Raw genomic sequence first — 14,889 nt, 5'->3', positions numbered from 1 at the left:
CAAATGTCTATGAAGAGTAAGGACAAAAATAGAAATGACATTGTAAACTACAATGATATCTCTACACAGGGTTGAACACGATCACAGTTGTCTAAGTGTCTTGTAGAGATATCATGTAAAGTTGTGTTTGCTGTTATTTGCCTCATATCTTTTCCTGCTGTTCGTGAAAGATTGCTACAAATAGCATGAGGCAATAAAACAGCACTTTGTTCCAGTCAATCAATGATTTGCTTTGAAAAGTCGCTACCTTACTCCTCACAGTACCTACATTGTAATTACAGCGATCCATAGCCTTAGCTGCTTTCAAATTTTCAAATGTCAACGAGTTCTCAATCTGAGCTTATAGACCTTGTGTTAGAGCTCGAATTATAGCACACTCTAATCAGATTCTCAAGCCTACATCCAGTCAGAAGGTCCCTGTTGCTATGTGAGTCACAGGCGGCTCACTCAATTTCCATGACAACAAGGGGTGCATGACATTCACCATCCATCAGCATATCTGCTGCACACAGGAACTCCGAGGTATTGTTTTCTCAAATGCATCAGAGCTGCACAGAGTCTGAAAGCCTCGCGTGGGAGTCGCTCCACTCTACACAGCTGTTCATCAAGCTGTTCCTCAGATATAAAAGACGTCAGTCATCAATGTACAGTAACACTGGCTTTTACAGTGTGTTAGATGTAGGTAATATAATAGCAATATCATCTTCTTTCAACAGTAATTATGGGACAAAAAGGAAGGTAATAATAGTTTTACATTTGTTTTAGATTTTTTTTCCCTTTTGACTTTCTGTTTTAGAAATGAGTTTGTTTTAATTAGTTTTTTAAGCAGATTTGCTAGTTTTTGTTAGTTTTCTGTAATATGGATTATTTGCAAGGTGCAAGCCTCTATTGTGTCTCCAATACAACCTCAATGTATATCGTCCAAAAAAGTCAGAGTTTAGTATGTTATCCAAAATACGACAAAAAGTCATAGTTTAGTATGTTATCCAAAATTTGACCAAAAAGTCATACTTTAGTATGTCGTCCAAAATTGGATCAAAAAGTCATGGGTTAGCATGTCGTCCAAATTTTGACCAAAAAGTCATGCTTTAGTATTTCGTCCAAAATTTAACAAAAAAGTCATAGTATAGTATGTCATGCAGAATTTGACCAAAAAGTCATACTTTAGTGAGTCAGTCAGTCATCATCTAACCGCTTTATCCTCCACCAGAGGGTTGCGGGCGATAGGCGGGGTACACCCTGGACAGTTCGCCAGTCCATCGCAGGGCCACACACAGATAGAGACAAACAACCATTCACTCTCACACTCACTCCTACGGTCAATTTAGAGTGTCCAATTTACCTATTCCCCACATTGCATGTTTTTGGACTGTGGAAGGAAGCCGGAGAACCCGGAGAGAACCCACGCACACACGGGGAGAACATGCAAACTCCATGCAGAAAGGCCCTTGTTCCAACCGGGGCTCGAACCCGGGTCTTCTCGCTGCAAAGCGAGAGTGCTAACCACTATTCCACCGTGTGGCCCTCATACTTTAGTATGTCGTCCAAAATGTGACAAAAAAGTCATAGGTTAGCATGTCGTCCAAAATTTGACCAAAAAGTCATACTTTAGTATGTCGTCCAAATTTTGACCAAAGTTTAATCCATTAAATTAATTAATTCATGTTATATAGAGTTGGACCTTATAATAAAAGCACATAAATATGGATGGTGTCTTTGTAAATGTTGCCTTGTAGAAGATTTGGCCAAAAAAAGCAAAACATTAATCATTAGGTCTTGTTTATACCGAGCCCCTAAAGGGACATTGAGTCATTGGGACGTGAGTTGTGAGAAGCCCTCTACAGTGCACAGATGAGTACGAATATGTAGCTTTCGGGAGAAACACTGAGAGTTGAATAAACAAGGATCCTACAGGGCTATGTGATCAGTGTCAGTGTAAGAATAGTCAAGCACATTATTTTTTTTTTGTCAAGAGACACGGAGGAGAGAGATCTGGAGATTGGGGGGTGAGTAGGAAGTTCATTTCTTTTTCTTTTTTTTAACTAATTGGTTTGGGATAAACACAGTTATATTTTCTTTATTCGGTTTTGTGCGTGTGTGTGTACGTGCGTGTGCAGGGTTGTTACTTTGGTCCACACCCCAACATTTACAAAACAACAAAAGAACCACTGGGTGGCGATACGGCGGTGTATTTACATTAGTTTGCCTTTATTCGACCCGACGAAGAAGAAGCCTCACATGTAGACCATCTGCCCCATGATGTGATCTGCTCTTGCAACATTAAACTTGTATTTAAACCGATAGTATCAATTAGTTATTGAGCTTTAGGTGTCGACACACACAGGGAAAACCATGGCATCCAGTTGTCGACGGCCTGAACACACAGCTCCTCCTGATGTGGTGAGGCTCGGTTTGTTGTGTTTACGTTGCTGCTAAGCTAACGCTTATAAGCTACTGCTTCAGTGCGGATTTGACTGTTATTTAAAAGCAGGACAACAAGTGTTGATGTGAAGCCAACAGTAGTGTCACTGAACAGTGTGTAACTATGTGCTCTAATTTCCGCAGTTTTACAACGAAGAAGAGGCAAAGAAGTATTCTCAGAAGTGAGTGTCTGTGTTGTGTGTGACTGTGATACACTCTGATAGTCCAACTTTACAGAAGCTAGCAGATACAATGTACAGTAGGCTAATATTGATGTTTACGAGTCACCCCGGCAACAATGAAGTCTGAGTAGGATGCACGATATTGAACTTTTTGCTGATTTGCTGCCTACTATTTTAGTTATTAGTCATAATGGCAGATCTTGGCATATTTGCCGATATCTGATAATATATTTGTAATATCTGCTGATACTGATGTTGTGCCTTTAATATTGTGCATCCCTAAAGTCTGACCAATCCTGTAATCTATGAGTAACAACCAGAGCCTACAAAGTAACTACAAGATAAAGTACTAACATATTTATCTCTTTAATTGTAAAGAAGTATAAGCATAATAACTCTACTCAAGCAAAGGTTTAATTGAATAAATGTACTTGGCTACTTTTCTCCACTGGTGTGAGTTTGAAAAAGAGAAATGTTGACGGAGATATTGACTGTTTACTGTGGCATTTACTAGGTAGGCTGAGTTAACGCTGGATCATATCTAGAACTAATAGGATGAATCTGATCTACTATATATATGTGTGTGTATATATATATATATATAGATATATATGTATATATATATCTATATATATATATAGATATACTGTATATATATATCTATAGATATAGATATATAGCTATGTATAGATATATATATATATATAGATATAGATATATAGATATATAGCTATGTATAGATATATATGTATATACATATATATATGGTATATATATGGTTTTTGTTCAGATGTGTGAATTACATGATGTCTATTTTGTACCGGACAGTGACAAGCTTCATCATTGCCTGCATAATTGTGCTAAATTGCTAGACGGCAAAGTTAAAGGTGACTTAATCCAATATCAAATCTGACCACCTCTTTAACAGCCACCTGTAGATTCAATTTCAAAACACAATAATAAAAAGAATAATAATAAATGTATTCGTCAAGTTCATTCAAGACCTCATGTAAATAGACTTTGTTGCTTTTCAGCTCTCGAATGATAGAGATCCAAACCCAGATGTCGGAGAGAGCTGTGGAACTTTTAAACCTGCCGGAGGGACAGCCGTGCTTCCTGCTGGATGTGGGGTGAGTGACACTGGCTATTTTTACATGGACTGCTTTATAATCTGATTTGAATTCTTCTTTTAATCCAAAGATATTCTCATCCACGTACTGAATGTGTAGGGCTTTGTTTCTAATATATTTACCCTCACTCACTCGTCTTCTAGCACATTACTAATTCAACTACTTTCCCTCAGTGGTAACAACATGACAGATGTGGAGTTTGGTATTACCTTTCATAATGACGCTGAAGAGAAGCAGTGTTTTTTCTGTTGTCTCCAAATGTGACCCTGAAGGATCTGTCTTAAGTGATGACAAAAGTGTATCTGGTGCTTGTGAATGACTCCATCGTAATGTCAATACTGTCACATATTATTCATAAAGCAGTAATCTTGTATTTGATGTGAGGGACTCAGTTTGTCCTCTGTCTATCAGGTGTGGCTCTGGTCTCAGTGGAGACTTCCTCTCAGAGGAGGGACACTACTGGGTGGGAGTTGACATCAGCACTGCGATGTTGGGTGAGTCTGACACTTCTGCACTCAAATTCTTCTCGACCTTTTTTGTATGCCCCAAGTTTTGAATTCCAGCTCATTTTTTAAACAGATTCTGTTAACAGCTTTTTCTCATGAGTTTATTGTTTGTTTCATTTTACATTTTGTTAAAAAGAAAGACAGGATAAATGGACAAATTATTAATCAAATGTAACTGTCTTTCTGTGTCAGACGTTGCACTGGACAGGGAGGTAGAAGGAGACCTTTTACTGGGGGACATGGGTCAGGGGATGCCCTTTCGTCCTGGCACATTTGATGGTTGCATCAGGTAAATCTAAAAAGCATACTTATGTTAAAATTAAATCTAATTAATAAGTTTTTGTTTACACTTTGGACTCTTGTCAGTATTTCTGCCCTGCAGTGGCTCTGTAATGCTGACAAGAAGACACACAGTCCTCCAAAGAGACTCTTTACCTTTTTTAGTACTCTCTACTCATCTCTGGTAAGCTTGCCTTTTCTGTTGTTGTATATACACCCATAGTTTTTTACAATGATGACCTTTACTTACTTCCCTTTGCTGTTTGTCTTTCAGTCCAGAGGATCCCGTGCTGTTTTTCAGCTTTATCCAGAGAACTCAGAGCAGGTGATAACACACTGTAGATGTTAGATGTAGTTTGTTTTTTTGTTTGTTCTATCACACTCACCCTTGGTTGCCTTCTTCTCCTCCAAAGCTTGAGCTGATCACGTCGCAGGCCATGAGGGCAGGTTTCACAGGGGGCATGGTGGTCGACTATCCCAACAGCAGCAAGGCGAAAAAGTCAGTATCAGTGAGAAAGCAGGGCTTTTATTTTGACACACTATACTGCTGCTGTCTGTGACTGATCCTTACTTAATAGCCTGTGGACATGAAATTAGTGTCAGTGTAGTTGCAACACAACACTAATTAGAGACTGTTTGTCACATTAGCAGTGTGATTAATTGTTACACATTTAATTCAAATTTAAAGTGATTTCTCCCGCTCTCTCTCTCGCGCTTGTACACCATTACACACAAATTAACGCATTCGCACTTTCTGTATTTCCAGGTTCTTCTTGTGCCTTTTTGCTGGAGTAACAGGAGTTCTTCCCAAAGTAAGAAACAAAGACGCTCAATGTCGGTGGATAATGAGTTATGTTTGGTAATTAACTTTGGTAATTGTGCTTTTGTGCTCTCTTATTTCAGGGTTTGGGATCAGAAACATCGGATAGAAATGTTTCAAACCAGGTTCAATTTTCAGGACAAAGGTAAAGATACACACACAGTCACACAGCAGGCAAACATGGGGTGTATTTACATTGAGAAAATATACCTTGTTTATTCAAAGTTACCAGATTAATACAAGAATGTATTAAACCATTGGCATTTTCATTGTTTTTTATTCAGATATCCTAATTGTAATGAGAGGGAGTCTGAGGCCAACTAGGCTAAAACTTGAGTGTTTGCGTTACTCTTGTGTTTTTCCTCATGGACTCAAACGAGAATTTGAATGTTGAGATTTAGGCAGATACACATAACTATTGTGAAGATAATGACAACCCTGGTCAGACGTTTGAAGAGACACAACTGCTGTATGCACATCAACTTCCGACCTCGTATCAATCTTACTATGAACACTTATTCTTAGAGTTGATACTATTGTATTTTGTGTATAGCAAGGATTTAATGCTCTTTTTTATTGTATGAGAGTGTATTTAAATTTTAAAGAAAATGATGATTAAGTGCTTTTAATTATTGTGATTATTTAGTTGAAATTAAAACACATCTTTTTTTTCTTGGCATCAGGAAAGAGACCAGGTCTTGGCATTGATGAGTGCAGGTTTAGTTGTACCTGTCATGATTAAGCCCAAAGACCAAGAGAAATTAAAAAGGGCCATTGTCCTGTCTGACTAAAAACCCTGTCGGGCAGTTTTTCCTCCCTTTCACATAGTGATGTTAGTGTTTTTCCTCGTGGTCACACATAGGTACTTTAAAATCACCTAATCAGCTTCTTTGTCTTTGTGAAGATGTAGGTTCAAAAACATGAAGGGTAAATCCTTGAAGAAGGGCCGAGACTGGATCTTCGAAAAGAAGGAGAGGAGAAGAAGACAGGGGCGGTATGTTTGTGTAACTGTATTTTACCATTGCAGGATAAATGAATAAAGTACATGTATTTTAGTGTCGTGTGCTCAAATATTCATGCTTTAAATAACACAGCACACTTGTGTTCGGCTTCAGCTGAATCCCCCTCTAGTTTTGTAACACTCGCCTCCTCTCTCTTTCTGTCATGTGATGGTTGGTCTACAGGGAGGTTCGAGCCGACACTAAATACACTGGACGGCAGAGAAGACCGCATTTCTAGCTCTAACTCATGCAGCTGGGCCTTCATTAGGTGTCATCTGTGCCACTCCTGGAGACACTGTGTGCGTGGACTCAACTCTTTAATTCAAGTGGACCGGAGAGAGTGATCGCCTGTTAAGGTTCATCATTTTTAGATTTTTGAAAACTGTCTCTTGCATACAGTGAGACAGACAAAGACTGCACTCTCAGTGATCACAATGGCTGGAAACACATGCATGCACTGGCCATTAATGACACAACACCACTGTCATAGAATCAAAACAGATTTCATAGATTATGAAATGTCGTTCTCACCTCTGATCAGCTGCTTGTTGGTTTATCTGTAGTATTTTCTCAATAAAAATGAAGCCCAAAATGTTTTATTTCTTGATAACCAAAGACAAATTGGCAGGTCATCAAGTTAATACAGATTAAGGGGAGACACCATATGTAGAAATTAGAAATTAAATAAATAAACAGTTCTATGTTAAATCACATTGAGTGTGGGAAGTCCAGGAGTGGACTGTTGACTCGGCATCTGATGACTTCCTGTGGGTGGCCTTCACCCGCCCACCCCCCTTCATCATCACTTTGTGTCATGTGATGCATTTTTATTTTTTGTGAACATGAGAAATAAGCATTTTGTTCATAATAAACTAATAGCGGAGAAGCATAGACTTTATAGACTCCGGTGGGCGGGGCGACAGCGGGGGCGGAGTCAGCCGACTCTCGCACGTTGAATTCGCCCGGCAAAGACATGAGCACACGTGACAGTTGACTCTGTAGTAGTGTTTGGGGGGGGAGGAGGAAATTCCAGCATGGGACCGGCCCCGCCTCTTTCCGCCTGCCTCTCAGTGCGCATGTCAGCAATGTCCACAACAACACACACTGTGGGCCTGTGTTTGTTCAGATAAGGTGATAAGACGTGGAGGACACGATGGAATTAGATCTGTGTCAGTGTTTTCAAACAACACTTTTTATGAATTGAGCAAAAATGAACCACAAAATCAAAATACACTCGAGATGATGCATTTCATTAAAAAAACAACAACAACAAGCATTAGGATAAACAAATGAAAAAAAACGGAATAATCGGGGAGTGCAGGAGTTCCCCGACCTCACATTTGAAACCACAAAACCTTTGTGGCCTCTGTTTTCACCTCATTCACTGCCATAGAGCCCTTGAACAACCCACGGGCCCGGGAACTATGCCAATATCCCATTTTCACCAGACTATGCCACAGCCTAGTTCCCGGCACCACAACAATAACAACATCAACTGCAGCTCCAAATGTACAAAAGACTGATCTGACACCACAGTGAGTCCCTTTGTCCAGAGAGGACACGAGAGAAGCTGCTTCACACCGAGTGCATCCACAGTTATTCAGCGGTGATATGCACCAAAAGTTAATGAAGTCATAAGACAAAACGGGAAAAAATACAATGAGTGCAAAATATCGTATGTGAATAAGAGGCAGCTGTGTGATTATAGGGCAAAACAACAACAACAACAACAACAACAAGCTTGTACATTTGTACAGTTGAGTGGACTCTTTATTATCTCTGAGCTGTCAGACAGCTGCACAGCAGAGAATCTGTGAGACCAGTCAAACTCATTCTAATTCATTATCTGAGCTGGGAATGGTTTTTATGTCGTGGACGGTTCCAAATGAGGCACACTGAGACGACAGGTGACCACAGAGTTAACTATTACTTGACCATTTTTGAAAATGGAATACTACAATCACGGTTGTTATACAGTAGTTTACGACAAACTAACAAAATATCGAAAACTAAAATTGGAAAAACAACGACTAACTGAATTGTGTGTTTGCAAAATTAACTAAAATTGGAGCATTTTTTGTCCGCTTCTTTGTAAATTAATACATAATCCTTCTGGGTTCATATGAAGTGTATAAAAGGTTGTATTTTCATTTATAATAAAATGTTTTCAATTTGTTTACAATGTGGGACATAGACATTCGTTATTTGTTGAGTTTGTTCATCTAAGTGAATCAAACCTCTCGTCTTTTATTGGGTTTACAGTTGAGAATGAACTCCCTGAGACTCCTGGCTCACAATCAATGTGATTCATTATTATTATTATTATTTATGTTATGTTCATGTGTGTCTTTAGTCTGCTGGCTAATTTCTTGTAGACCGTCCATACATTTTTAAAATGGCATCTTTTGTTGGGTTTTTATTAAGACACAATACTTATTATGACATTGTTTTGCATCCTGCATACTCCATGTTACAATCAAATGAAAGCTAATAAAAAAACTAGCAAACTCGCTCTTAAAACTATTCTTTTTAAAAACAAAAAGTCTAAACTAAATAAAAACTAAAACTAATGAAAGTTTTGTGCGTTGAAAACACTGTTTGTGTGCTATCTACACTCAAGGGGCCAAGTCAAGGGGTCAACTGCCGCCTTTTGTGGAACAAACATTACACCGTCTTTACACATTTACCAAAACAAAGCTCAAAATTAAACGTGTTAAAGCTAAATAAACATGAATCACACACAAAGCTATGTAAAATCTATCTATCATCTATAATTAGAAACATTTGCGTGGTTTCGCCTCCTCTTTCCTCAGGTTACTGTAAATGCGTGGGCGACAGACAGACAGACAGACAGACAGTGAGTGGAAAGAGCGCAGCTTCCTGGGTGGATTCAGTGGATACCCGTGACTCATCGCTTCTGTGACGCCGTCACGTGCCGCTCCAAGTAACAGGCGGAAAAGCGCGCGTAAATTTGAGAGCCCTGAGCCCCGTGTATACGGTTCACGTGGACTGGAGTCTGAGAGTGGGCTTGTTTAGGGTGTGAACAGTGGGAGAGTGAAGTGGGTGATACACGAGTTTGTGAACCAGGAAGGATCCACAGCTCTTTGGATGCAGAAACAGCTGCGTTTGAATCACAATGAATAACTTCAGTTTTGTTTGAATGAAGTATAAATTAAGTTGTATGGAAAACATGAAAGTTATCACAGATGTATGAAAACTCCATTCATATTCAGACTTACAGATATAAGTGTATACCACATTTGTTTGGATAACCAAATATAAATGCACTGAGATACCTGGACCAGGCATAATGCAAATTTGAAACAATTACTATCATTTCAAACATTTGGACAACATAAGAGATAGATTAAACCATGCTAAACAAACCAAACTGAGGTCTACAGCAACAAAAACATAATCTACATCAGTGAATCTGTCCCAAACTTCTGCTCATTGGCAGATGCTTGACTATGACATGAGTGCCCCCTTATGGAGAAAAAAAAGACACCAGAACAACCCAATGTAGAACAAGCATTGTTTTTTATTGAGAGACTGTTTCAGAGTATGAAACAATGGAAAAAAATGAAAAAAAGTCAGAAAAAAAATAATTTGAGTTGTGTTATTACACCTTTTAAGAAAAGCCAATAGTTTTGCATCGTTAACAGATGGAAACCTTCAGTATGAATCAGGTAGCATGTTTGAAAACGTGCTTTACAGACAGACGGCTCTAAATACATTTCTATCCCAGTCCCACTTAAAAAAATGCTGGTGTTTACACAATGAAAATGAACTAATTCACACTACGCCAAACTACACAGTACATTCAACCAAAAAGAAAATAAACAAACCCAAAGGTCTCAAGAGATTTAACGATGAACTGGAATGCTCGGTGGTACAACTTTTTCAGGACCGAGGGACAGACATGACTTCTGTGAAGCGCACTCCTGTACACACCCTCTAAAAAGATTTGAAAATTACAACAGCAAAAAGGGCAGGGACACTAAAATGCTTAATTGTTTAAAAAACCCAACACAAAAAAAATGACCAAAGTTGAAGTTTGTCACTAAACGGCAAAGTCTGGTCAACCGTTCATCTCGAGCTCCTTTTACACCTTCACACGGTCCTTCATTTTCTGTCATTGGACCTGGAGCGACTGCAAGAGAGGGGAAGAAATAAACCCAAAACAATTAAAAGTCTGAACTAATGACTGACAAACTGTCATGGCTACATAGTCATACCATAAACTCCACAAGTATTAAACCCAGAGATTATATTTAGAAAACAGATAAAAAAAAAAAAAAGTCAATCAGTACCTCCTTGATCGGGAGAACGATCTTGAAGGTTTGTGGTTCCTGTCCCGGGAGAGGGACCTCTCCCTCCTCCTGTCTCTGGAGAAAGACCTGCGAAAAACAAACCAGTTGAAGTCAAATCATTTGCTTCAATTTGAACCAAAATTGAATGATCTTTGGGATTGAATCATACCTGCTACGACTGCGGCTAAAACTCCTCCTGCGTGGGGATCTGCGCAGGAAAAATACACCAGCGTTAACAGTCAGCACTCAATACAGCGTATAGCTCCACGCTAGTTTAATCCTTTTCTTACATGGGTCTCCATCAACACAGCTTTATTTCTATCTCGGTAAGAACCTCGGCATTTGTCCACAAAAAACAACTTACTCAAATGTAAGTCTGTGGCAATGGACCTATTACCTGCAGACGGCAGGTGCTTAGGAATGGACCCCCCCTCCCCCCACCTATGCCATAGTATCACCTGCATCTTAATAATTTCATGATTTTATCAGTGCGAGTTATTCATGTTGATATGAAGTACCACACTGGGGCGCCCCCTAAAAGATTTGCCTGAGCGTTAAAGCAAGCTAACCAAGGTTTGTTCTCAGAGGATTTGAAACTTCGCTATGGACAGGCCCTTGTGTAAAATTTAAAATACACACGGGGCTCCGTCTGTACGAAACTGGTACACTATACTTCAAGGGAAACTGTAAGAAAATGAATGCTAGTGTTTAAGTCCAATATGATCTGCTAAACCCTCCACACGACACTATGTCACTGTGGGGGTTTAAGGAGACTATCGAGTCGTGGGACTTCTTAATTCTTCTCAGAGCCCCCAAAACATACCACATGTTTAACTATAAGTGTTATTTGGCATTAGATTTGCCATTTCTCTTTGAAATAATGAGTTATATTAACGTTTGAGGCCAAAACAAACTTGTGTTTAAATGATAGAAAAAAAACAACCTTTTCAAACCAGCTGTCTCTTCACTTTCAAAACTGTAATCAGCAGTGTACTGAATGAAGCAGGAAAACTTACTAGTATTTTTGGTTTTCAACAAGCTACATATGACGAAAGGGAGGCAGACTGTCGGCTGGGTAGGTAGAATTGGCTGAATAGGACTGGCCAGATGCTGCAAGGTGATTAGGTGGCAGGCAGATGGGGGCTGGCTGTAGCTTTTTTCCTGCTTTAATTGGTTAGCCGAAGGCTGCTGCTGGTAGGTTGTAGACATTTGGAAACGTAATACGCTGATTGGTCGGGAATGTGAGGTGGGCCGCTGCCGTTTGGGTTAAGGTTGAAGGAGGAGGAGGTTGAGAACGGCATGCTGAGGAACCAATGGGCTGGTGCAACCTGACGACTGGCCATGCCCGGGTCATGTGAGAGCACCAGCCATGCTGATTGGGGCACGATGGTCAGCAGTCACATGATGCTGAAAGAGGACTAGTAGATTGACTCAGAGGGTGGTGAGAAGAGGCATGGTGGTGGCTCTGCAACGGGTTTCATTCTTATTAATATAGATGAAAAAAATAATAAAGCATCCTCAAACAAAAAGGAAAAAAGCATCACATTTGACACTTTCACCCTCCCCCAAATTTAAAACAGTTCATACTCATTTTGACATTAAATAATCCTGTTTCACATACCCAATTTGTCATTCTAACGAAGTTAAAATTGAGTGGACTGTGCGGCTTCACTAACTAAGCCTTCATGTAATACTCCCATGCCATATTCATAATTCCTTTGTGAATGTCTATCTGTCACATTTCCAAAATTAAATGACCGATAATGTCAATGATGATGAGATTGCAAGCCTTAAACATTGCACAGTCACAAATGCAAAACCAGATTGAATTACAAATGCCTACACATCTGCACAATTACCAGGAAACATACTGTGGGTAAAAGAGCAAATTAATTGAGCCACAGCAGGAATATTGATGCATGTCATTTGTTGACTCTACCGGTCACTGCATACAAAAAATGTATAGGTCACCTCCGCCTGGCTGGTGGGCTGCTACGCCGCCTGTAGTCATCTCTGTCCCGAGGACGCCTGCTCCACGAAGGGGGAGCACCACGAGAGCGACTACGTTTTTCACCATTTGACAACTCTACTCGTACACGGCAACCGCACAATGTCCTATGAAACAAAGAGTCCACGTTAATACTTGAAACTGATATGTTCTTCGTGTTAATGCCATTATTTCTATACATTACAAGACCTCGTACCTTCCATCAAGTTCACGCACAGCATCATTTGCATCTCTTGGGTCTTCAAACTCTACAAAAGCGAAGCCTGGGGGGTTCCTGGCCACCCACACACTGCGGAGAGGGCCATAGTAGCCAAATGACCTCTCCAACTCTGTTTTGTTGCCATTGTTCCCCAGGTTTCCGACATAGACTTTGCAGTCCAGAGGACAGTCCCGATGCATGGCTGGATCTGGGGAAAACAAAAGCACAACAACTTGTATTAGATTAGGAAGAAAGAGGAACTAGCATTTCTTCATATTTGGCTCGGCAGATGAACAAGCTTTAAACAAATCGCTGCAATTGTAACATTCAACAATGTTACGACTTAAGGTATGACTTGCCATTAACGCGCGACTGCCCATGTTCGTAATTAGGAACTATATTGAAACAATACATGTTTCCGGAGAACACGTATCCAACCTTTCCATACCAACCCCCGGGAGCATGGCCTACTTTTTACTCAGACTAGCAGACCAAGCTAACGCTACTTTTACAAAATGCAACGTACTCGTCCTTTTTTGTACTTTACCGCATGTTTGACATAACATTTAATTTCCCATTATTGTCTGTAACACACTCGCCACACGTACGTGATATCTCAAATTTGAAATTAGACTTTATTTCGTCGAGTGGTAACCGACGAAAGCTAAAAGCTTAAGCTAGGTGCAGGCGGATAGCTAAAATGGCTGTCGCATTGTTGAGGCCCAGGCGGCGTCATTCGCGCAACGGCGGCAGAAATTAAACAGTCAACGGGAACAATTGGATGGTAGATGTGTATGTACCAGCACGGCACACACAATAAGGATGTATTTAGTTGTGGCTTTACCAATTTTGTCGACGTTAAGTGGACCTGACGCTCCGCGTTCCTTCAGCTTGGCTTCTTTCTCTGTCCTCCTCGATGGAAAATGGCGTATCGGAAAGTACGTCTGATGGTGTCGAGCTGCTCCCGGAAGGGCGGAGTTAGTGAGCATTTATATATACGATTGTAAATTAATTCACTTTTTTTTTAATTTTTGAATTGATACATGTTATGGATTTCCTGTCTAAATGTGTACATGAAGCTTTGATCCGTGTGTGAATTATCTGTCTTTTATCTCTCCAATTAGTTCCTGGATGCAGTACATTTTGAATACTTTTTTCCAGTGGCCACTCGTGGTACTGCAACAGAAATACTCGTGCCGTGCGATATGAAAACTTTATGGGAAATGTGAATAAATGATGGCGAGGGGGAGTTATTATTTTACGTATCTGAGGAAAGAATTTGGAGTTATAAAAGCTACGTTCAACACGTTGTTATTGTTCCTAATAATATGATCATGTCGCGTATTTCCGGCCCTAACACAAGAGCCGATTTTATTTTTGAAGTTTTGCGTGTGCTTCCGGGATCTACTTGGAGAGTGGAAGCTGAACCATTCATTCATTTACTTCAGCTTTATCCTCCCCATTAGGGTCGCGGGCGTGTGGGAGTAAACAATAAAACAAATAAAAACACTGAATAAAACTGACTCTGAGTAAAACACTACAATTATTTTAGTCGTCGTGTTAGTGACGAACCAGGCATCATCAAGTTGTAATACAAATTTTGACCACAGCCCGGAAGTCAATGTAACTGTGGCGCTGTTGTAGGATTTTTGTGAAAGCAGCTCGTGAGGCAGACAGAGTGTAAAGGGAAGGATCAATTGTTTATTATGTTTTTATTTAAACTTCTCATTTACAACACTGTGAGGCATTTAAACATTTCGAGATAAACAATTTTACACAACAGTACAACATATAATTAGGTCCAAAAACCATGGAAACATGTACAACATGAAAAATAAAAAGTTTTTTCTTTTATGGAAAGGAGAACAAGATATAGGGAGTTGGATCTCATTATAAAAACACAGATGTATGGGTGTGGTCTTAATTGGCTAAAATAAGCAAAACATTACACAAAAATAATATTATTATTATTTTTATAAGCAGCAACCCTTATAGTTTTCAGATCAATTGAGTGTGAGAGCATGAAACAA

The 14,889-nt window shown here is 39.7% G+C and overlaps 2 protein-coding genes across 3 annotated transcripts; one reads left to right on the top strand and one right to left on the bottom strand.

Annotated features, from left to right (window-relative positions):
- The first annotated feature begins 2,131 nt into the window (after positions 1-2,131).
- Positions 2,132-6,931, top strand: LOC122767690 (probable 18S rRNA (guanine-N(7))-methyltransferase). The gene is made up of 12 exons (XM_044023128.1): positions 2,132-2,400; positions 2,566-2,603; positions 3,638-3,733; positions 4,145-4,227; positions 4,432-4,528; positions 4,606-4,702; positions 4,793-4,843; positions 4,932-5,017; positions 5,285-5,330; positions 5,422-5,483; positions 6,243-6,332; positions 6,523-6,931. Exons 1-12 carry the CDS (start codon positions 2,353-2,355, stop codon positions 6,575-6,577), a joined length of 849 nt encoding a protein of 282 aa, XP_043879063.1. The 5' UTR covers positions 2,132-2,352; the 3' UTR covers positions 6,578-6,931.
- A 2,929-nt stretch (positions 6,932-9,860) lies between these two features.
- Positions 9,861-13,863, bottom strand: LOC122768640 (serine/arginine-rich splicing factor 3-like). Of its 2 annotated transcripts, none has more exons than XR_006360335.1 (6): positions 13,704-13,863; positions 12,857-13,067; positions 12,624-12,767; positions 10,822-12,117; positions 10,653-10,739; positions 9,861-10,492 (listed from the first exon to the last, which is right to left on the bottom strand). XR_006360335.1 is itself a non-coding variant. In XM_044024781.1 (6 exons), the coding sequence occupies exons 1-6, from the start codon at positions 13,846-13,848 to the stop codon at positions 10,465-10,467; spliced, it is 654 nt and encodes a 217-aa protein (XP_043880716.1). In that variant the 5' UTR covers positions 13,849-13,863; the 3' UTR covers positions 9,861-10,464. The 2 variants fall into 2 exon arrangements, 1 of the variants encoding a protein (XP_043880716.1); XM_044024781.1 differs by having other exon boundaries at positions 10,822-10,860.
- Positions 13,864-14,889: the final 1,026 nt, after the last annotated feature.

The sequence above is a fragment of the Solea senegalensis genome, linkage group LG4 (genome assembly GCF_019176455.1).
Source record: "Solea senegalensis isolate Sse05_10M linkage group LG4, IFAPA_SoseM_1, whole genome shotgun sequence".
In the NCBI taxonomy this organism is placed as follows: Eukaryota; Metazoa; Chordata; class Actinopteri; order Pleuronectiformes; family Soleidae; genus Solea; species Solea senegalensis.
This window is presented reverse-complemented; position numbering and strand designations above follow the sequence as displayed.

What these genes read in the sequence shown, in the direction of transcription:
- LOC122767690 (XM_044023128.1), top strand. Translation starts at nt 2,353, where the DNA reads ATGGCATCCAGTTGTCGACGGCCTGAACACACAGCTCCTCCTGATGTG. An exon ending in TGCTTCCTGCTGGATGTGGG is followed by an intron (nt 3,734 to 4,144) that starts GTGAGTGACACT and finishes TCTGTCTATCAG; the next exon opens with GTGTGGCTCTGGTCTCAGTG. An exon ending in AACAGCAGCAAGGCGAAAAA is followed by an intron (nt 5,018 to 5,284) that starts GTCAGTATCAGT and finishes CTGTATTTCCAG; the next exon opens with GTTCTTCTTGTGCCTTTTTG.
- LOC122768640 (XM_044024781.1), bottom strand. Translation starts at nt 13,848, where the DNA reads ATGCTCACTAACTCCGCCCTTCCGGGAGCAGCTCGACACCATCAGACG. An exon ending in GTGCGTGAACTTGATGGAAG is followed by an intron (nt 12,768 to 12,856) that starts GTACGAGGTCTT and finishes TTTGTTTCATAG; the next exon opens with GACATTGTGCGGTTGCCGTG. An exon ending in AGCCCACCAGCCAGGCGGAG is followed by an intron (nt 10,861 to 12,623) that starts GTGACCTATACA and finishes TTTCCTGCGCAG; the next exon opens with ATCCCCACGCAGGAGGAGTT.